This window comes from Salmo salar, chromosome 28, assembly GCF_965601325.2.
Source record: "Salmo salar chromosome 28, fSalSal1, whole genome shotgun sequence".
Lineage (NCBI taxonomy): Eukaryota > Metazoa > Chordata > Actinopteri > Salmoniformes > Salmonidae > Salmo > Salmo salar.
The window spans coordinates 22,184,135-22,204,199 of NC_138318.1; the positions used below are offsets into that span (position 1 = coordinate 22,184,135).

Consider the following 20,065-nt stretch of genomic DNA (forward strand, 5'->3'; position numbering starts at 1 on the left):
TTCTCAGTATGTTCCACTTTTAAGTGCTTTAAAGATGGTTAATTTCTCAAATGTATATGGACAAATGGCATAATTTTTTCCCGTGAATAACTATGAACTAAGAATAAGAATTTGTTCTTAACTGACTTGCCTAGTTAAATTAAGTTTACGTTTAAAAAAAGTGAGCAATCATCAGCACTCGATTGTTTTTGTCTGGAGACAGTGGAGTTCAAAGGGTAAAGGTTAAAGTTTGTCTGTAAAAACACCGGAACACGTGTTGGTGTTAAAATAGTAAGTAACATCTAACATAATTTGCTAACAAAGTCGGTTTATAATTCATAATTTTATTAAAATGAGTAGTGTTTGAATTGTTCAGACATTGCCTCGTGTTTTCTTAGTTAAAAGCACAGCTGAAAGACCCATGATTAGCTTAACATGATTTAGCTTAGCCGTGCATGCTAGCCGTTGATCAAGTAGATTCTCGCTTGTTCTTTCTAGCGTCTCTTTCGATTTTGTTACAACCTCATGACACACTAAATATGAATGACTTTAACTTGTATTATTTACTTCTTTCGACTTGACATGTCATTTTTGACAGATGTTAGCATTGCAGAAACAACCGTGGCGAGTTAGTAACTAAAGCTAGTACTAAATATTTGTATATCTGTACTAGAACAGTAATAGCTCATCATGTAGTAATACTATGTCAATGCTACTTGCTATAAAACAAATCTGATTACACGTTTGTTTGACCAGTGCACTCCAGGCATCGTACATTTAGCATTTCACGGCAAGGTCTACCTACACCGGTTGTATATGGTGCATATGACATACACATTTATTTTATTTTTATTTCACAATCATATGGATTCTTGCGGTTTCAAGTCCATTCACTAGCTTGCTCCATTATACCAAGCAGTCAGAATTTAACTTTAAGTAAACGTCTCCCTCTACTGGCCAAATAAGATAAGTCCTTTAGTCTGAAGACTGTATTGACTCAGGTCAATTTCTCCACAGGCCAGGCTTCAGATATGGCTGCCATGTACTCTGGTATTCACTTGAAGCTCAAAAACCCCAAGACACCCTGGGTGGACAAACTGAAGCTTGCCCGTTTTGCATGGATTTCATCACAGTGCTTACTTCCTAACAAAGAACAGGTAACACATCTGCCCGTCATCAGATATTAGGTGAATTACACCAGCATGTTTATCGTATTGTCTCTGTAAACCTTATTTGTTTTTATATTGAAGTGCTGTGTCCTATATCTCCTTACAGGTACTCTTTGATTGGATAAGTCATGCATTGACAGGCTTTTACAGTAAGAAAGTGGAGTTGCCACAGGTGGTGGTGGAAGGCTTGTGGATCTACCTGGATGATATTTTGCACAGCAAAAAGCTACACAGTGTGTTGAGCCAAGGAAAAACCATCAGCCTTCGTTTGGCAGTAGCGCAAGTAAGTTGGTCGTAAGTGCCGATGATCAGTATGTAATCGCTACACTTTTAACAGCTTAAGTTAGTTTGATGCTTTTCAAGATAAGGACATTGATGGTACAGCATACCACCCTGCATCTCACTGCTGGCTTGCTTCTGAAGCTAAGTAGGGTTGGTCCCTTTATGGGAGACAAGATGCTGCTGGAAGTGGTGTTGAATGGGCAGTAGGAGGCACCCTTTCTTCTGGTCTAAAAAAAAATTACCCCAATGCCCCAGGGCAGTGATTGGGGACATTGCCCTGTGTAGGGTGCCATCTTTCTGATGGGATGTTAAACTCTCTGTCGTCACTAAAGATCCCATGGCGCTTATTGAAGGAGTAGGGGTGTTAACCCCGGTGTCCTGGCTAAATACCTAATCTGACCCTCATACCATCACGGTCACCTAATCATCCCCAGCTTACAATTGGTTCATTCATCCCCTCTTCTACCCTGTAACTATTCCCCAGGTCATTGCTGTAAATGAATGTCTTCTCAGTTCACTTACCTAGTCAAATAATTGTAAAAAAAAAAAAAAGCACTCCTGTTTTATTGAATGTATTGATTTTTGACAGGTGATTTTTCTTTCCAGGTTATTATTGAAAGGATTCAGGAGTTTGCCTCAGGGACCTCCTCAGCGTCTGTCTCCACCGTGTTGAGCTGCTGTCAGGGCATCCTTTCCTCCTCAGTCCTCTCTGTCACATTCACCACTAAGTACGAGCTACTGGTGGAGCTGTTGGCCAAGCTGTGTGCCCTGGGCTGCTCCAAGCTCAGTCAGCAGCAAGCCACAGACCCCCTGACACCCCAGGTGTTTGAGGTCCTCCTCCTTACCCTGAGTAGCTACCTCGCGGTCCAAAAGCAGCAGGCCAACGCCAACCGCGTGTTTGCCCAAGTCACAACACACCTGCTCCAGCACCTCCTCCTGCTCAGACACCTACTGACTTCCAGGGCCTGGATGGCTGAGGATGACCCCCGTGTCCGCCAGCACCTGAGTAGGGACATCCGTGGGAAAGTGGACACCATCCTGCAGTCTGCCCTCTTCCTGCCAGACCACCTCCAGGCCTATAAGGAGGAGCTCCTCTCAAAGGAGGAGCCAGGGATGAAGAAGGGAGCAGCAGGGAAGGGCCTACTCTCCCCAGTCAACTCAATACTCTCAAAGCTTTGTGCACAAGGGTACTGTGACACTGATCTCCATTTTGCGGTCAGGTCGAGTTCCCTCCCACTGCTCTTCAAGTTCTCTCTGGATGCCTACTGTAAAGGAGGAGATAATAAAGTACTCTGCTTTCACATGTTAACACAGTTAATCGCTGCCTTGGATTTCACAAATGAGGTTACTCTCAAAGACCTGTTTGATGGTGAAAACTGGAGCTTAGCTCTGCTGGCTTTGGAGAACCTCTTGAATTTATGCTTGACGGCAGACATTTACAATGTGGCGGCTGACAGGATAAAGTACAAGGAGGTTCAGTTGATTTTTTACAGGAAGGTGGTGAGGCTGTTGTTCGACAATGCCCAGCCCAGCATATCAGCATGGTACCGCTGTCTAAAAGCCCTGCTCAGTCTCAACCACCTGATCATAGAGCCGGACCTGGACGAGCTGCTGTCGGCAGGATGGATTGATTCCGACTGCACAGAGCCACGGGTTAGGAAGGCACGTGAGGCCCTCATCTCCTCTGTTCTCCAGATCTACGCCAAGTTGAGGCAGCTCCCCAAGCTCTTCGAGGAGCTCCTGGCTGTCATCTGCCGCCCAGCAATGGATGAGCTCCGACAGCCCGTTCTCCCAGAGGCAGTGCATAGAACGCTCAGTACATGCCTTCTGGACAACCCCACCAGCCAGAGTCTGGAAATATGCTGCCTCATTTTAGAGAACGTAACAAGCAATGTACTCCCGGATCTGGAAGGAAACGGAGACATGTCCCTGAAGTTGTTCTCCTTGAGTGTGCTCTTGTACTCTGTGTTGTTCAGCCTGAAAACTTTGGACAACAGCACACCAGTTCCTGTTGTGAGGCAAACCCAGGCTCTGATGGAGAAGATGCTCCAGGTGGTGAAGCCAGTGCTGCAGCTGGCTCAAGGCCAGGCCCCAGACGTTCCTGGGTGTCAGAAAGTCCAAGACGCAGGCCTTCTGCTAAAGTACACTTGGGTGGAGGTGGACACCCTCTTTCAGATTCACTGTACGAAATACACATCTCCAGTGGACCCAGCTAGCGTTAACATACTAGACGACATAGGTATTCTCCTCTCTGGTGTGATGGCGACAGGTGAAGATCAGGCCTCTCCCATCGGCCAGGACTGTAGCCCCATGACCCACCTCCTGCAAAAACTGCTCACTCTCCAACAAATGAAGAAAGTTATCCTAAGTAACGAGCTCTTGGCACAGAGTAGAGCTTCAGATGTTCTCCGCTTAGCAGCCCAGTACATTGTGGGGAGAGGAGATCCTCAACTCTGCCAGCAGAGTGACCAGCTATGGGACCGTCAGGTCAGTAGTGTGGATGCCAGCACGTACCCAGTGGCTCATTGGTACCTCGTTACCACAAACCTACCAATGATCTCGCCATTCCTCACTGAGGAGGAAGTGTGTCATATAGCTGATGTTCTCCTCAGCTCCCTACTTCAGAAGACACCAGATGACACCACTGAGAGGCTGTCTGTCTCTCTCATTTCCAAAGATCTGCTTGAGAGCCTTGTTCTTGTCGAGTTACCCACTATTTACTCTGCTGTTGTCAGATGTGTCACTCAAAGGATTTTGGGGATTCTCAACGGCAACCCAGACATGGCCTCTGTCTGTCCTGCACTCATGAAGTTGAGTGAATTAAGCTGTTCAACAGCCGGAGACAAAGGAAGTGCAGTAACTCAGTCAGACGGTGATGTCAGTGAATCCCATTCTGCTTTGAAGAGACTGGAGGCCATAGCCCAACACATACTGAACTCTAGTACGACTGGAGCCTCTATAACCCTATCTCAACGTCAAGCCGATAACCTTTTAAGCTTACTTCAAGTCACCAATGCTCTTAACCCAGATGGAATGTCCTCTGAAGACTTTTCAGGGCTCTTTTTGCTCTTAATCCTCATGGTCACAGACACACAGCTACATAATGATGTGAAGCCTGCCGTAACAATACATCTGCTGAATCAGCTCTTCAGTCTCATGGGGTTGCTTCTGGCAGGGAATAATTCCCATCATGTTTTAAAGATTGTGCATGGGAGTAGCCTCTTGGAGGCAGCTTTGACAGCTCTCTTTTCACACAGCAATAAGGGCCTCTTTCAAACTGTAGACAGCTCTGCTTGGCTGACTTTCCTAAAAACCGTCCAGGATTTCATCCAGTCCCTGATCCTATTGATAATCCACAGAAAGAGCAGTGTCCGCCTTAACCTGGAGAAATTCACCACCTACTTGGTCAATAGTGAGGTGGCCGTTATGGCTTTGTCTTCTCTCCCAGGAAACATTGAAACAGGGGGCCTGTTCGCCATACAGCTCCTGCTTGCGTCTATGAACACACTGTGCCAGGCCATGACATCCAGCCTCAGGACAACCAAGCAGCTAGATGAGACCCTGAGTCAATTACTGGGGAAGACCACTGCTGTCATGGGCCCTGCCATCCAGGCCAGCCTGAGGGCTCAGACAGGCAGTCTGCTAGACCAGGCCTTCTCCGTGGATGTGGTGACCGGGATGGTGAGGAGCGAGCTGGCCTGTGCTTACCCCCAAGATGAGCCTAGCGAGGGCATCACACAGGAGAGTCTAAGCCACATGGGCATGTACAGGAGCTTCAGCCAGCAGATCCTCAGAGAGCTGTGCCCGTCCCAGCGCCCCATGGACTTCCTGGTCTCATCGCTCCACTTCCTCTCAGCGTACTACGCTGCTGCAGAGATTACCAAAGCACTAGGCCAGGAGGAGCTCTTTGTGGCAATTCTGCAGAATGTCCACAAACTGCTTGCAGGTACGCGCTCTTATTCCACAACAATGAACATTTTTTTTTATCAGACTTGGTACAGTGTATTCTGAGATGCTCACCTGTGTGTGCGTTGTGTGATTTCCTGCTGCTCATAATATCTGTAAAATAGCCCTCAAGTAAATGTCAAAATACATTTCCTGTACCATCGCTGACAGACATTGATAACTAAAACAGACATAATTAAGAATTTGCACAGAATTTCTCTTGAACACAAAATAATAATACAAATTATTATAAAAAAATATTATTCAAAAGAATTGTACATTTAGAAACCATCTCAATTTCCCAGTAATGGATAAATTAAAATGATAGCTTTATGGATAGATACTATTATTTTATGTTAACCATAACTCTTCTGTGTTAGCCCCATGGCTGTCAGTATCAGAGGTGAGGTACCTGGAGGAGCCAGTAAAGGAGCTTCTGGACCAGCTGATGGTCAGGAGTACCCCAGAACAGTTCCACCTTCTGCTGCTGCTGCTCCGAGACGGACTGGATACCTCCAAGTTCAGGAGCGGCTGTCATAGGGTAAGTGTTATATTTACTGCAAGTGTTACTGTACAAGTTGTGATATTACTAGCTTCTGTAAAATTATGCTATCTGAGTTACAAGCTACTGTATTTGGTGTCCTGAATACTTAAACACTGAAGTCTGGATAACATTTTCTATATGGGCTACTAAATTGTAGTTAACGCCACCTTTAAAACCTAGCCATATAGTTTTCCTAATAAATACTTCAGCACAGGAATCCCTCAATTTTCCCTCTTCTCAGTTCTCCTCTACAGAGATTTTCCCAAAAATGTTTATGTGGGCTTTGTTGACACACTACAAAGAGCACACTGTATTTTGCAGGAAGTCCTTTCAACTGTGACGATAATGAAGTTGCTTGCCAGCAGCCTGCTTCCAGAAACCTGCTTAAAGGCATTCTGGCTCATTGCACCTCAGATCATATCTGCCTTAGTAGTAAGTATTCACTGTGACATTTGATGTGCTGGTTTGGATCAACAAGGATTGTTTATCCAAATCAATTGATGCCACTGAAAAATATTATTTGAGCTAGAATCACTCAAAATCCAATTATGTTGAAGGTACAATGTATCCTTCTCACTTAAAAACCTGCGTCTTTCTCACTTAAACCTGCATCCATGTTTCAAGAGGGACAAAGCATTGGCTTTGGCATAGACTTATCATCGACTTAAAGGGTAAATGTGTTTCCTATCTAACGTAGAAACCCCCTTTGGGCATTGCAGAGAGCACTGTAATTAGAACCACAGTCTGGCTGTCCGTTACAAAGCATGTCACGCTTCTGCTCTGCTGCACTGTCTCCTGTGTCTTGGATCTGATACAGGGGAAGAATTTATTTAGCTGGGGAAAGCCAATTTTGGGCTGCAGCAGTAAGTGTCTCTCCCTCCCTGTTGCTGTCCCATTTAATCAAGCTGAATCTGGTTTAATTTATCAATATTGCCCCTTCTCACCTCATTGCAACTCTGCAGGAATAACTAACGTTAGGTGTTACAACACAACTACAATCCCTCACTGTGTTCACAACACTTACAAACAGGAATGTTGTCTCATACCTTAATTGGTCTACCAGTATATCAGTTTTTCTCTGTTCTCTCTATGGGTTACTTAGCCCTATTGCCAAATCCAAATGTAAACTTTCATTGCTTAATTGACACATTTATTTACTTATTGTTGTCAACAACCATAGTAAAACATTGAGACATCACATTTTGAGAACCCATACAGGATGTAGTACTTCACTCCTTGCTAGTTTCTCTCTTTCTGTCCTCCATCTTAAATCCATATTCCTCATTATATTCATCTCTGGTTCAACTCCCACTGTCCTCTCTGCTCTCTCTCAGTTTCTAGTGAAGGAGGCTGGCAAGGAGCCAACCCTGACTGCTGCTCTGACCGTGCCAGTGTTGGACACTCTGACAGCCATGCTCCGTCAGGGGGAGGGGATGCTCTCCAACCCCCACCACGTGACCATGGTGCTGGGGGCCCTGCAGTTTGTCCCCCTTGAGCACCTGACGATGGAAATCTACCACACTACCTTTGAGGCCATTCACGAGGCTCTGTTTGCAGTCATCCAGTGTCACCCGCAGGTTAGTGGCCTGGGTTCGATAAATGTCACTTCATGCATCTTTTATGTTTCTACTTCAACCTTGGGCACACGGATGGTCAGTGGTGGAAAAAGCACCCAATTGTCTTACTTGAGAAAGTAATGATACCTTTTAAAAGAATGACTCAAGTAAAAGTGAAAGTCACCCAGTAAAATACTACTTGAGTAAAAGTATTTGGTTTTAAATATACTTAAGTAGCAAAAGTACTGTAAATGTCATTCCTAAAATATACTTAACGATCAAATGTAATAGTATAAATCGTTTCAAATTGCTTATATTAAGCCAACCAGACCATTTATTTTATTTACGGATAGCCAGGGGCACGCGCCAACACTCAGACATAATTTACAAACAAAGCATTTGTGTTTAGTGAGTCACTTTCATAGCAGCCACGTTGTATTCCTTCTCGCTTCTAAGCGCGCTCCTCCTCACCTTTTCCCTTCGCTTGTGGACTTCAATGCACAACACATCAGCTGTATGTGACCAAGCAAAAAAAAAAGACTTTCCAAACCATAGCATAACTGCTACACACAGCCTACATCGTTGTTACCATATTAGCTAAAGTAACATCATAGCCAACGTAGCTAATATAATTAACGCATTAGTAAATCTGCTACAATCGTGCAGTAACGTTAAGCAAAATCAAAAGCTTACCTTGGCTTGGAAGAGTTTGTGTTGTTGGATAGTCATAGCCAGCTAGCTTACATAGCATCCCTCTGTTTGAACTGGGTGTTTGGGTAGGCTAAACTAGCTAGCTGCATTTACTAGCTTTGTAAGTGAAAATTATGAAATATAGCTCTTGCTTCTTCATTTTTTAAAGAAATTTAATTGTTAAACTATTGTCTGTCTTTGAGTCAACTACCCACCACATTTTATGCACTGTAGTGCTAGTTAGATGTAGTTTATGCTTTCAGAACTAGATTCTTTCTCTGGTCCTTTGATTGGGTGGACAAGTCAGTTCATGCTGGAAGAGTTCTGATAGGTTGGAGGACGTCCTCTGGAAGTTGTCATAATTAATGTGTAAGTCTATGGAAGGGGGTGAAAACCATGAGCCTCCTAGGTTATTTATTGAAGTCAATGTACCCAAAGGTGGACGGAAGCTTGCTGTCCTCCGGCAACACTATGGTGCTACCCTTGTCTCTCAATATGCCCTTTGCCCACTGTGTTCTTTGATATATTTTGGAGGGTGGCTTGTGCTGAATTACACTACAGCAGAGCACATTTTGCCTGGGGTTTGCATCACATTTCCCCTCTGAAGTACAACACAAGAGTCCCTGTTTTGTGCTCTTCTAATCTCTCGTTGTGGATTAGTTTCATATTCACAAATATGGCCTTCTCATTTGTCCCTTTCACCCAGACACCCTCAGGGTGTGAGGATGAATCATTGTCAGTGCTGGGGGATTGCTCCATTTCCCTCCTTCCCGTATGCTAAAAACTCAAGCCTGGCTTCTCGGTAATCGAAAGCCTGAACACTTTAAAATGTCCATGCACCAAGTGCCTGATTTGTTTCATTTGCTGTTCACGTCGAACAAAACAGCATTTCCTTTATTGTGTCATAAACAATGTAATGCAAGGTTTAGACGTGTAGATGGATACCACGGTTGCATGCTAAGATGCTAGCGCAGACGTGCACTGCAGCAAAGGGAATATTAGTTTCTCTCCTGGCAAGCGAAACAGTTGGCATGCCTTGTGTTCTTAGCAACGCACATGCACCGTCCACCTGAGGATGTCTTTTTCAGCCATCTATTTACTGTGCTCGAGGAGTGCAAAATCCACTTGTCACTTCAATCGCATTTGGATTGATTGCTTTCATTTTAATCCTGTGACTTTCATATTTTTGCTTGTTCCTGTTGTTTTTTTCCACCCGTTAACGTTACAACCGCGGAAACGTTTGTAATTACCTATCAAACACACTCCAGTAATGGCTGAAATGGTCTTAATAGAATAGATTGTTTTTCTGTTGAATCTATAAGAACGCTAAAGCTTCTCAGGGATTTAACATACCGTCTCGACACTTAGACCGTACCCAAACCGGCCGTGCACATGCCATCGTGCGCAAATTGATTTTGTCCCCCCACACCAAACGCAATCAAGACACGCAGGTTAAAATATCAAAACAAACTCTGAACCAATTATATTAATTTGGGGACAAGTTGAAAAGCATTAAACAATTATGGCAATTTAGCTAACTAGCTTGCAGTTGCTAGCTAATTTGTCCTATGTTGCTAGCTTGCTGTTGCTAGCTAATTTGTCCTGGGATATAAACGTTTATTTTACCTGAAATGCACAAGGTCCTCTACTCGACAATTAATCCACAGATAAAACGGTCAACCGAGTCATTTCTAGTCATCTCTCCTCCTTCCAGGGTTTTCTTCTTTGGACTAATATAGCGATTGGCAACTAACTTACATAAAAGGTGTATTACCACCACCGATCTTTCAGTCACCCACGTGGGTATAACCAATGAGGAGATGGCACGTGGGTGTCTGCTTCTATAAACCAATGAGGAGATGAGAGGCAGGACTTGCGCGATCAGCGTCACAAATAGAACTGAGTTCTATTTTAGCCGTTGACAAATCAGACGCTCATTGGCGCACACGAGCAGAGTGGGTGCAATAATTGAATAACATGTATGTCTACATTTATTTTGCAATCGCACGCGAGGAAAGCAGTGTAGTTAGCATGTTAGAGTGAAAGAGAAGAAAGATCACTTTATTTTGATGGGTGTTCATTTTTTGTGGAATTTTAAAAACATACAATTGAAATGTTTACAAATTTAGATGCGCTGAATTTAAAACAACTTCCGAAAATGAACACTCGAATTATAATGATATGTTTGATCTCGCAAACAATGTAAAGTATAGGTGTGATTTAAAAAAAAAAAAATTATTAGGGAGAGATCTAATTTTAATGGGGCGAGGGGTGATCCAAAATAGGGGAGGGGCAAACTTTTATTTTTATTTTTTGCTGAAGTTTGGGTTTTTTGGGGGGCACACGGGATGGTACTGCGTTTATTTTCCCTGCTTTACATTTGCTTTCCTGCTCGTTTTTTCCCTATAAACAATAGCTTGACTTACTTTTGATATTACCCTAATAAAGTTTAGAAATGTTTGTGAAGGTTTGGTATGGTGTGGCTATTATTAAGCTTTAGCTACTGCAGGCCTATTTAAAAAAAAATATATATATATATATTATTATTATTTACAATGACGGCCTACACCGGGCAATCCCGGGCGATGCTGGGACAATTGTGCGCTGCCCTATGGAACTCCCAATCACGGCCGATTGTGATAAAGCCTGGATTCGAACTAGGGTGTCAGTAGTGACGCCTCTAGCGCTGAGATGCAGTGCCTTAGACCGCTGCGCCACTCGGGAGCCCCAGCGCTCCAACTGATTTGAACTTCAGGTGAGGAAGACTACAAGAGTTACACCTATAATCTAACAATATTATGCTTATCTCTGTACAAACTATTTGGATCGAAAATCTGTACGTCTGTCCGTATAGCAGACGCAGTAGCCGTCTGATGAAGTTAGTTTTGATGTCTTCACTATTATTCTACAGTATAGTGAAAATAACCCTTGAATGAGTAGGTCTCCAAACTTCTTTTTTTTAATTGATAAATAAAATGAATCAACCAATCCAAACTGTATAGAGGCCAATTGATGAATGGAAAGAGACATCTGTTACGAAACACCAAACATTTTAATGACATTCGGAGATTGCCAAGCCTTCAATACTGGGTAAGCCTACAAGGTAGGGAGGGATGTATTGTCTGTTTGTCAAGATTAGAGGTCGCCCGATTAATTGGCATGGCCGATTTAATTAGGGCCGATTTCCAAGTTTTCATAACAATCGGCAATCGGCATTTTTGGATGCCAATTATGGCCGATTACATTGCATTCCGCGAGGAAACTGCGTGGTAGGCTGACCACCAGGCTGACCACACGAATGCAGCAAGGGGCCAAGGTAAGTTGCTAGGTAGCATTAAACTTATCTTTATAAAAAACAATCAATCTTAACATAACTAGTGATTAACTACACATGGTTGATATTACTAGGTTAACTAGCTTGTCCTGCGTTGCATATAATCAGTGCTGTGCTTGTTAATTTATCATCGAATCACAGCCTACTTCGCCAAACGGGGGATGATTTAACAAAAGCTAATTCGCAAAAAAAGCACAATCGTTGCACGAATGTACCTAACCATAAAAATCAATGCCTTAAAATCAATACACAGTGGTATATTGTTTTTAAACCTACATATTTAGTTAAAAGAAATTCATGTTAGCAGGCAATATTACAGTTGAAGTCGGAAGTTTACATACACTTAGGTTGGAGTGTATGTAAACACTCATTTTTCAACCACTCCACAAATTTCTTGTTAACAAACTATAGTTTTGGCATGTTGGTTAGGACATCTACTTTGTGCCTGACACAAGTAATTTTTCCAACAACTGTTTACAGACAGGTTATTTCACTTATAATTCACTGTATCACAATTCCAGTGGGTCTGAAGTTTACATCCACTAAGTTGATTGTGCCTTTAAACAGCTTGGAAAATTCCAGAAAATGATGTCATGGCTTTAGAAGGTTCTGATAGGCTAATTGACATAATTTGAGTCAATTGGAGATGTATCTGTGGATGTATTTCAAGGCCTACCTTCAAACTCAGTGCCTCTTTGCTTGACATCATGGGAAAATCAAAAGAAATCAGCCAAGACCTCAGAAATAGATTGTAGACATCCACAAGTCTGGTTCATCCTTGGGAGCAATTTCCAAACGCAGAAGGTACCACGTTCATCTGATCAAACAATAGTACACGTTTAAACACCATGGGACCACGCTGTTGTTATACGGCTCAGGAAGGAGACATAGTCCTCTAATTCCTATAATAACTACAACCTAAAACTTCTTACCTAGGAATATTGAAGACTCATGTTAAAAGGAACCACCAGCTTTCATATGTTCTCATGTTCTGAGCAAGGAACTTAAACGTTAGCTTTTTTACATGGCACATATTGCACTTTTACTTTCTTCTCCAACACTTTGTTTTTGCATTATTTAAACCAAATTGAACATGTTTCATAATTTTTTTGTTGGCTAAATAGATTTTATTGATGTATTATATGAAGTTAAAATAAGTTTTCATTCAGTATTGTTGTAGTATAGATACATACATGCATATACACTACCGTTCAAAAGTTTATGGTCACTTAGAAATGTCCTTGTTTTTGAAAGAAAAGCAAATGTTATTGTCCATTAAAATATCAAAATACCTAATAATGAACCCTTTTGCCCTTAGAACAGCCTTAATTCGTCATGGACTCTACACTCTTACCTGGCAACCTGGTCAGCGTGCACTGCGCTCGGCCCGACACGTGTCGCTAGTGTGCGATGAGACAAGGATATCCCTGCCGGCCAAGCCCTCCCTAACCCGGATGACGCTGGGCCAATTGTGCGCCGCCCCATGGGCCTCCCTGTCGCGGCCAGCTGCGACAGACCCCGAACCCAGAATCTCTGGTGGCACAGCTAGCACTGCGATGCAGTGCCTTAGACCACTGCGCCACCCGGGAGGCACCCGTTTTCTTTATTTTAACACACACACACAAAATACCTGATACAATAAGAAAATATACAAGTGCATTTTAAGGGGAAAAAAGTAATACCTGAATTCCCACAAAAATCCCTGAACATTCATTATTTGTCCATGCCAGTAAAAAAAAATTCTGTGGTATAATTCAGTCAATATCTGGGGATTATAAAAATTTTACAAATCTTCACCCATTGTCCAATTGTTACATTTATTAGAATTGTTTTTAACAATTTCGATGACCGTTGCTAGTGTTTTATCATTTACCCAGGAAATCATATTGTGCATTCAGTGTCCACTGATCTACGGACTGACCCTTAGAAAGATTGTCTGGCAACTCAGGTTTATAAGAACAATTCTCGCTGTATCAGAATTTGAATCATACATCCAAATTCACAACATTATCCTATTTGCAGTACTTTGACAACGACTATGCTGCAGGTTTTTCAGTCTCAATCCCGTCGGGCACCAGGTTACTGTAACATATGATGTTAGCTGATACAAAAAATACCTATCCAGACGTTGAAAGATGCGTCAGCAAAGTCTGAGCAGAGGAACACAACCAGAATCTTTCCCTGGCTTGATTCAGCCTTTCACACAAGTACCCAAGGCAGTGACTAGCTTACCCCTTCCCCATTCGCCTCGACTATTATTCTCCGTCAACCTTGGATCCAGGCCAGCACCTAAGTTAGCCTGTTTCAATCTGACATTGAACATATTTTGAGGGTGGTAACCAGGGAAAATATCCCACTGCCTCCCGCTGTAGGCAATGAAGCAGTTTCTTTTCTCAGAGACAAACTTCAGAATCAATTTCTGGAAAGGGCTGTTGGTCTGTGCCAGAGGGGCGCTTAAGTGGAGGCAGATGTGCTCTGGAGAGGGGCACGTCTTTGGCGTGAACACTGGAGGGTGCATGGAAACTATTACCTCGCTGACTGATGACTCATAGGAATATCGCAGCGCCTGAGAAATGTGGCCCAGTTTTTTTTCCTCTCTCTTTCTCTCTTGTTTAGAGACTGATGGCACATGACTAAATCTAATCAAATCTAAATGTCTTGCAAATGCAATGTTGTCAAAGTTGAACTTTTTGTAACGTGGCCCTATTTTGGTATGTACCCAGGTGATGCTGAAAGCGGCACCGTCCTTCCTCAACTGTTTCTACCGCCTGGTGGTCTCCATCATGCATGAGGGGAGACAGAAGGGCGAGGCCGAGAGAGGTAAGGCCATCGGTTCATGCATTCAATCATTTATTCACTCACCCATCCACCACTTCATACAGTAATCTAAGTATTCACCCATTAACTCATAACCTCAAGTGATAGGAATGACATTTGCGTTTACAGGAATTGGCTAAGTGTTCTTCCAGTAAATTATTTAGCAGTTTCTATTTTCCTGTTGGTTCCCATTTAAAGAGGACCAGCCACCCATCTTCATGTGTATTAAATGTATTTTTCAGCATTTAACCATCACACCCCCTTGATAAATATGACACCGCCTGTTGTTTTAAAAGTTGACATGATATTTAGCCTGGGTTCCTCCCAAGGGAGTCCTCTGTAGAAATGTGCTGTCAGTGTCAAACGACGCCAGCATACTGTCACCAGGCTAACCAGTCCTGTTAATTGGGCAAGAGTATTTCAAGGCATTGAATTATGTTATAGGTGAGTCGTATGATGTTATACTATGTAAGAGGTGGTCGTGCCCGCTCCACATTCCCAAGCAGACTACACATGAAGCTGGGCCTATTTTAATCCGCTGACCTTACCCAGTGGGAAGAGAGAAAGGAGAAGAATGGTTTCTCCTTCAGTAATGTTACATTTCTGTTGCTGGTTGTATGCCCTGCTGGTCCCCGTGGACTGGATTAAAAACAACGTGAGGGAAATACAACAACAAAAAATCCCACTGAGGGTGACAGAACTGTCGAAGGAGACATGAAAAGCACAGTGCACAGCTGGAGTCCCAGCCAAGCTCGTGGATGAACACCTTGTTAAAACCCTGTAATCCTGTACTGCTAAATGCATCCCGTATGAGTTTAATCATTGTTGAGGAGCTGTATTCAGCTATGTGATCAGCATATTCAGGATACATTGTTTTCCTGTTTCTGAAAGGAACAACATCAGAGCTTACCTGACGTTATTGACGAAAAGGAAATAATGACGTACTCAATTATTCAACAGTAATCGTCTTCAGGTGGGGTTTATTTGTTTTGATATCATAGATAACACGTTCTTAATGAGAAGAATGTTAGTGTTCGTCTTCCATAGCCAAAGGAGGCCACCACTGCAGACATCTGGGCTGACCTCCCCTGTTCCAGACAGAGGAGGAAGGGTCAAGAAGGAAAAATAGAGTGGAGCAGCTCATTCGTTTTAACTAGCATGTCAGGCTCAGCGCGTCATGTAATTAGTTCCTGGCTGGCTCTGCGAAATATAGTAACCCTCACAGGGGATACATTTCATGGAGACTGGGTTGTTTGGCAATACCTGCCACCCAGACAATGGTGGCCATATTTCTCCTCTGTGGCTATAGCTATACTGTACATCCAATGAGTCACGAGAGGAAAAAAAGGGATGGATAAATTGTTCCAACCGGGCCTTTGTTATCTAATGGGCTAAACTGTTTGTTTTATGCAGACTGTGAGCATAAACATTAGTCTATACACAATTAGAATGGTTAAATGGCTCTTGTTGCTCTATATTCTGCTCTTAGCTATCATGATTGAAGTCTCAGTTTAGACAAAACCCTGTTCTTATTGTACTGCTCTGTCACAATATATTCATTCTCAGCCCGCACCCTTGGGATTTGATTCAAATGCTGCGCTTTCATCAGAAATACAGCCCATGTCTGTTTTAGGAGAACCGTACACTCTGAACACACACTGCTGCATCGCTCAGTCACCATTTCGTAGAAGTTGTACCACTTCTGGAGTTCTGGCTGAAATAAATGTTTAGCCTTCAGTGTTTGGTGTGGTCTAGTTTTCAAAACGCTTTGCTCTTCTATTCCCCAGCTCCTGAGATCGATGCGGAGGTGCTTTTGAAGTGTGCTCGTCTGGTGGAACGCATGTACTCCCACATCGCCACCACAGCCGAGGGCTTCACTATCCTCTCCTCCTTTATGGTAGCACAGTACGTCAGCGAGCTACAGAAGGTAAGATCTCTGGTTTTCTCTCATCAAGGAAGATGGCCGCGACGTTTCACTCACAGTTTTAAAAGGCGATTAGGCTATTTTATTATACTTTTGCAGGTTGAAAACAACATGGATTTTCGGCCTTAAATGGCCTCCAGATCTTCCTTCTTTCCTTTATCATCCCTCACAAGCCCTTACATCTGAAGGAAATACACTATCTGCACATTGAATACCAGGATTTTAATTTGATCCATTGCTGTTTGTTATTGTGGAGTTAAACCATGCTTGGTATTGCATTTAGAGCTGCTAAGGCAAGTCCTCTGGACTTCTCAGATTTGAAGGAAAGAAGTCAACATTTTCATTTCCGCCATAATCTTGTCCCAACCTGCGCCAACTTGTCCTCTAAAGGACTCTACTTACTGTAGACTCTGGTAGAATATTTGTCTGTCTCATTATGTGATGCCGTCTGAGCATATCTGGCACTGTCTCAATGTGGAAAAACCACATTTCTTCCTAGGGTCTACGAGACTGCATTCACATTACATGACTGCGTGTCATAGTCAGCGTTTTCCATGGAACAGGCAGGGAGAGGGAAGAAAATGTATGCCCTCTACTGTAAGTCGCTCTGGATAAGAGCGTCTGCTAAATGAAATGACTAACATGTCATTTAGCAAACTCTAAGATGCATGAGGATTGATTTGTAATAGCAAACTCTTTGAGTAAGGATTAAACAAAGGATTGGTTAAAGCAGTAGTTCAACGCTACCATTGTTCTTTCCAGGTAAACTAAGCCAAGAAACACACCTCCGTATGTGCCTTGGCATCTCTAAGAGGTTTTGTTGAGGCACTGTCCAGTTTCCAGCTGGCAGTACATTATGTTCCTACCAGGCTTTCAGAACTGCTGCAGCTGCATTCACAAATAAAGGTGTAAAAAAGTTGCAAAACACTGATCAGCCAGCTCACTCATCACACCAACATTATGTTTCTTAGTCCATTTTAATACCCCTTCCCCAGCCTCACTCTGTCAAATTGAAACCCTTGCCTCCCTTCTCCTTTCCGCTCTCCTCCACGCCCTCAAGGTTACTCTGCAACCAGACATCAAGAGCCACCTGACAGAGGGAGTTTACAGGATCCTGGACCTTTGTGTTGAGCAGGACGTTAAGTTTTTGAATACCACCCTCCAGATGGGTGTCAGAGAGGTGTTCAACGAACTTTATGGCAGTTATACTCATTACCATAAAACCCAGCGGCAAGGAGAGGAGAAATACACAGCCTGATACTCCCCTCTACCATCTCGCTTTCCAGAAATACTTTTTCTTTATAGCAGCCAAGTTTTTTTTTTTAAACAACTGTTTAAACATGTAAATTTGATTTTTTTATGTTTGTGTGTTTAGTAATGGGACAAAAAAAAGGTAATTGACAACAAATCATGTCTCAAGTGTGTTTATTTGAATACCTTGTTTGGTCTTTCTTGTATTGATGGCTAATGTACTGTAACTTTAGACTGTCCAATTTTCAAGATTTGATTTACAGTGCCTTCAGAAAGTATTCATACACTTTGACTTATTAAAAATTGTTACAGCCTGAATTCAAAATGGATTGAAATGTTTTTTTCGGTCACCAATCTACACACAATACCCCATAATGACAAAAATAAATCAAATATAAAAATAAAGTATTCCCACCCCTGAGTCAATACATATTAGAATCACCTTTAGCAGTGATTACAATTGCGAGTCTTGCTCGGTAAGTCTCTTAAGAGCTTTGCACTCCTGGATTGTACAATATTTGCACATTTATTTTTAACAAAAATTCTTCAAGCTCTGACGTTGGTTGTTGATCATTGCTAGGCAGCCATTTCCAAGTCCAGCCATAGATTTTCAAGTAGATTTAAGTCAAAACTGTAACTAGGCCACTCAAGAACATTCAATGTTGTCTTGGTAAGCAAGTCCAGTGTGTATTTGGCCTTGTGTTTTAGGTTATTGTCCTGCTGAAAGGTGAATTTGTCTCTGTGTCTGTTAGAAAGCAGACTGAACCAGGTTTTCCTCTAGGATTTGGCCTGCGCTTAGCTCTATTCGGTTTCCTTTTATCCAAAACCGTTCAGATGCTCCAGACTATTGTGTGAGAAGACCAACTTTCATGGTCTGACAAACACTGCTCTAGCTCTGTCACCTTTCACCGCAGATGCAGAAGTGCGACATAGGCGGATGCGGTGGATTGAAAGATACTGTTTAATACTATTTAAGATACTGTTTGAAGAAGTAGGGTTTCAGATGTTTTCGGAAGATTGGCAGGGAGGGACTCTGCTGTCCTAGTTTCAGGGGGAAGCTGGTTCCACCATTGGGGTGCCAGGACAGAGAAGAGCTTGGACTGGGCTGAGCGGGTATGTGTGGGAGGGCTAAGAGACCTGAGGTGGCAGAACAGAGTGCTCAGGTTTGGGTGTTGGGTTGGAGCATAGCCTGAAGGTAGGGAGGGGCAGTTCCTCTTGCTGTTCTGTAGGTAAGCACCATGGTCATGTAGTTTCCATTTTGATTACTCTTAAATCTCATAAACACATATTGTGAAGTAATTACATGAACACGGATTGTTTTTGTCTTAGACTTTGTTTATTTAGCCAAAGCTTTTACTTAGCCAGGTCAGATATCTGGCAGGACTGCCATTTCTCCCTGCGGTTTTCTGCAACTGTCATGATTTACAATGCCTGAATCTACCAACTCGCCTGGCAAGGTTTCCTATAAGATTCAATGAAGCTCATTTATTTAATTAAACTGGTTATTTAATTAGAGTGAATGGCAACTGCAGTCACTGACAGTTGGCCAAAAGTTTATATAAAACTTGCAGGCCAGTGACATCCAGGCGAAGTGGAAAGACTTCTGCTTTAAATAATGAAGCAGGGCATTTCTGGCTCCCTTACACATTCCCTCCTTACTTTGCTAAAACGAGCCTTCTGCTGGCATCTTTCCCATTCTCAGTTCTCCCAAAGTCATAACCCTGACATTGCCTCACAACACAAAGAAATTAGAACAATTACTGTCTGCCTATTCTCATAGGTTTGCTGTGTGTCAACAGGGTGCCATATATGGGCCTTATTGTGTTAGTGAATATCCCTTATGGCCTTCAAATGACTAGAGAGGGTAAACGGACAACTTGTACCCATGGTATAGCTATATAAAATGGATGGTCATTATGTAATTATATTATACCTCCTGTCTGGGTAGTAGACCTGGGATGGGGAGAAGGGGCACAGGGGCAGGTGCCCCATCAGATTTGTCCTTTTTTTTTCTCTCTGTAATGCTACTAGCCACCTAGCAATTTTATGAAGTTAGCTTTAGCTAGCCCAGATAGGTTCCCAACCTTATAACTAGCTACCAAGAAGCCATTTTAGGCTATCAATCAAGTTAGAGTAAAAAGCTATCTAAGCTGGCATGCCTGGTGGCAAGGTTGGTAGACTTTAGAAAAGCAAGCAATAACTAAATGTACTGAATAAGACTCACACACCTTTCAATCTTTTACCCAGATTTTAGCAGAGATGCTAAAAAAAGAACCACCAGTCAGGATACAGACGGCTCGAGGTAAACTTCGATTAGCATAATGATTTTGGCTCTAGATTGCAGGAGAATGTTTCAGGTGTTTAAAAAATGCTAAATTCTCCAACTTGAACACCCCCCCCAGTCATCCTCACATATGTTGTGCCCCCTCAGATTTTGGGGGTGTATGACGCCCCTGAGAGAGGGAGCAGTGTGTGCTGGTCCAGTGAGGGCTCAGAGCCCCTTTTCTATATTTCCTGCAGCTGCACAAACTCTGGGGTCTCTGATCTTACTGGTAGACCCTTCGGAGCAGCATG

General features: G+C 42.8%; 1 protein-coding gene across 1 annotated transcript; it reads left to right on the top strand.

Moving 5' to 3' along the window:
* The first annotated feature begins 184 nt into the window (after nucleotides 1-184).
* LOC100286441 (URB2 ribosome biogenesis homolog) lies at nucleotides 185-17,816 on the top strand. The gene is made up of 10 exons (XM_014179901.3): nucleotides 185-270; nucleotides 997-1,136; nucleotides 1,255-1,431; nucleotides 2,037-5,376; nucleotides 5,756-5,916; nucleotides 6,241-6,351; nucleotides 7,254-7,496; nucleotides 14,223-14,319; nucleotides 16,104-16,243; nucleotides 17,301-17,816. Exons 2-10 carry the CDS (start codon nucleotides 1,011-1,013, stop codon nucleotides 17,496-17,498), a joined length of 4,593 nt encoding a protein of 1,530 aa, XP_014035376.1. The 5' UTR covers nucleotides 185-270; nucleotides 997-1,010; the 3' UTR covers nucleotides 17,499-17,816.
* The last annotated feature ends 2,249 nt before the right edge of the window (nucleotides 17,817-20,065 follow it).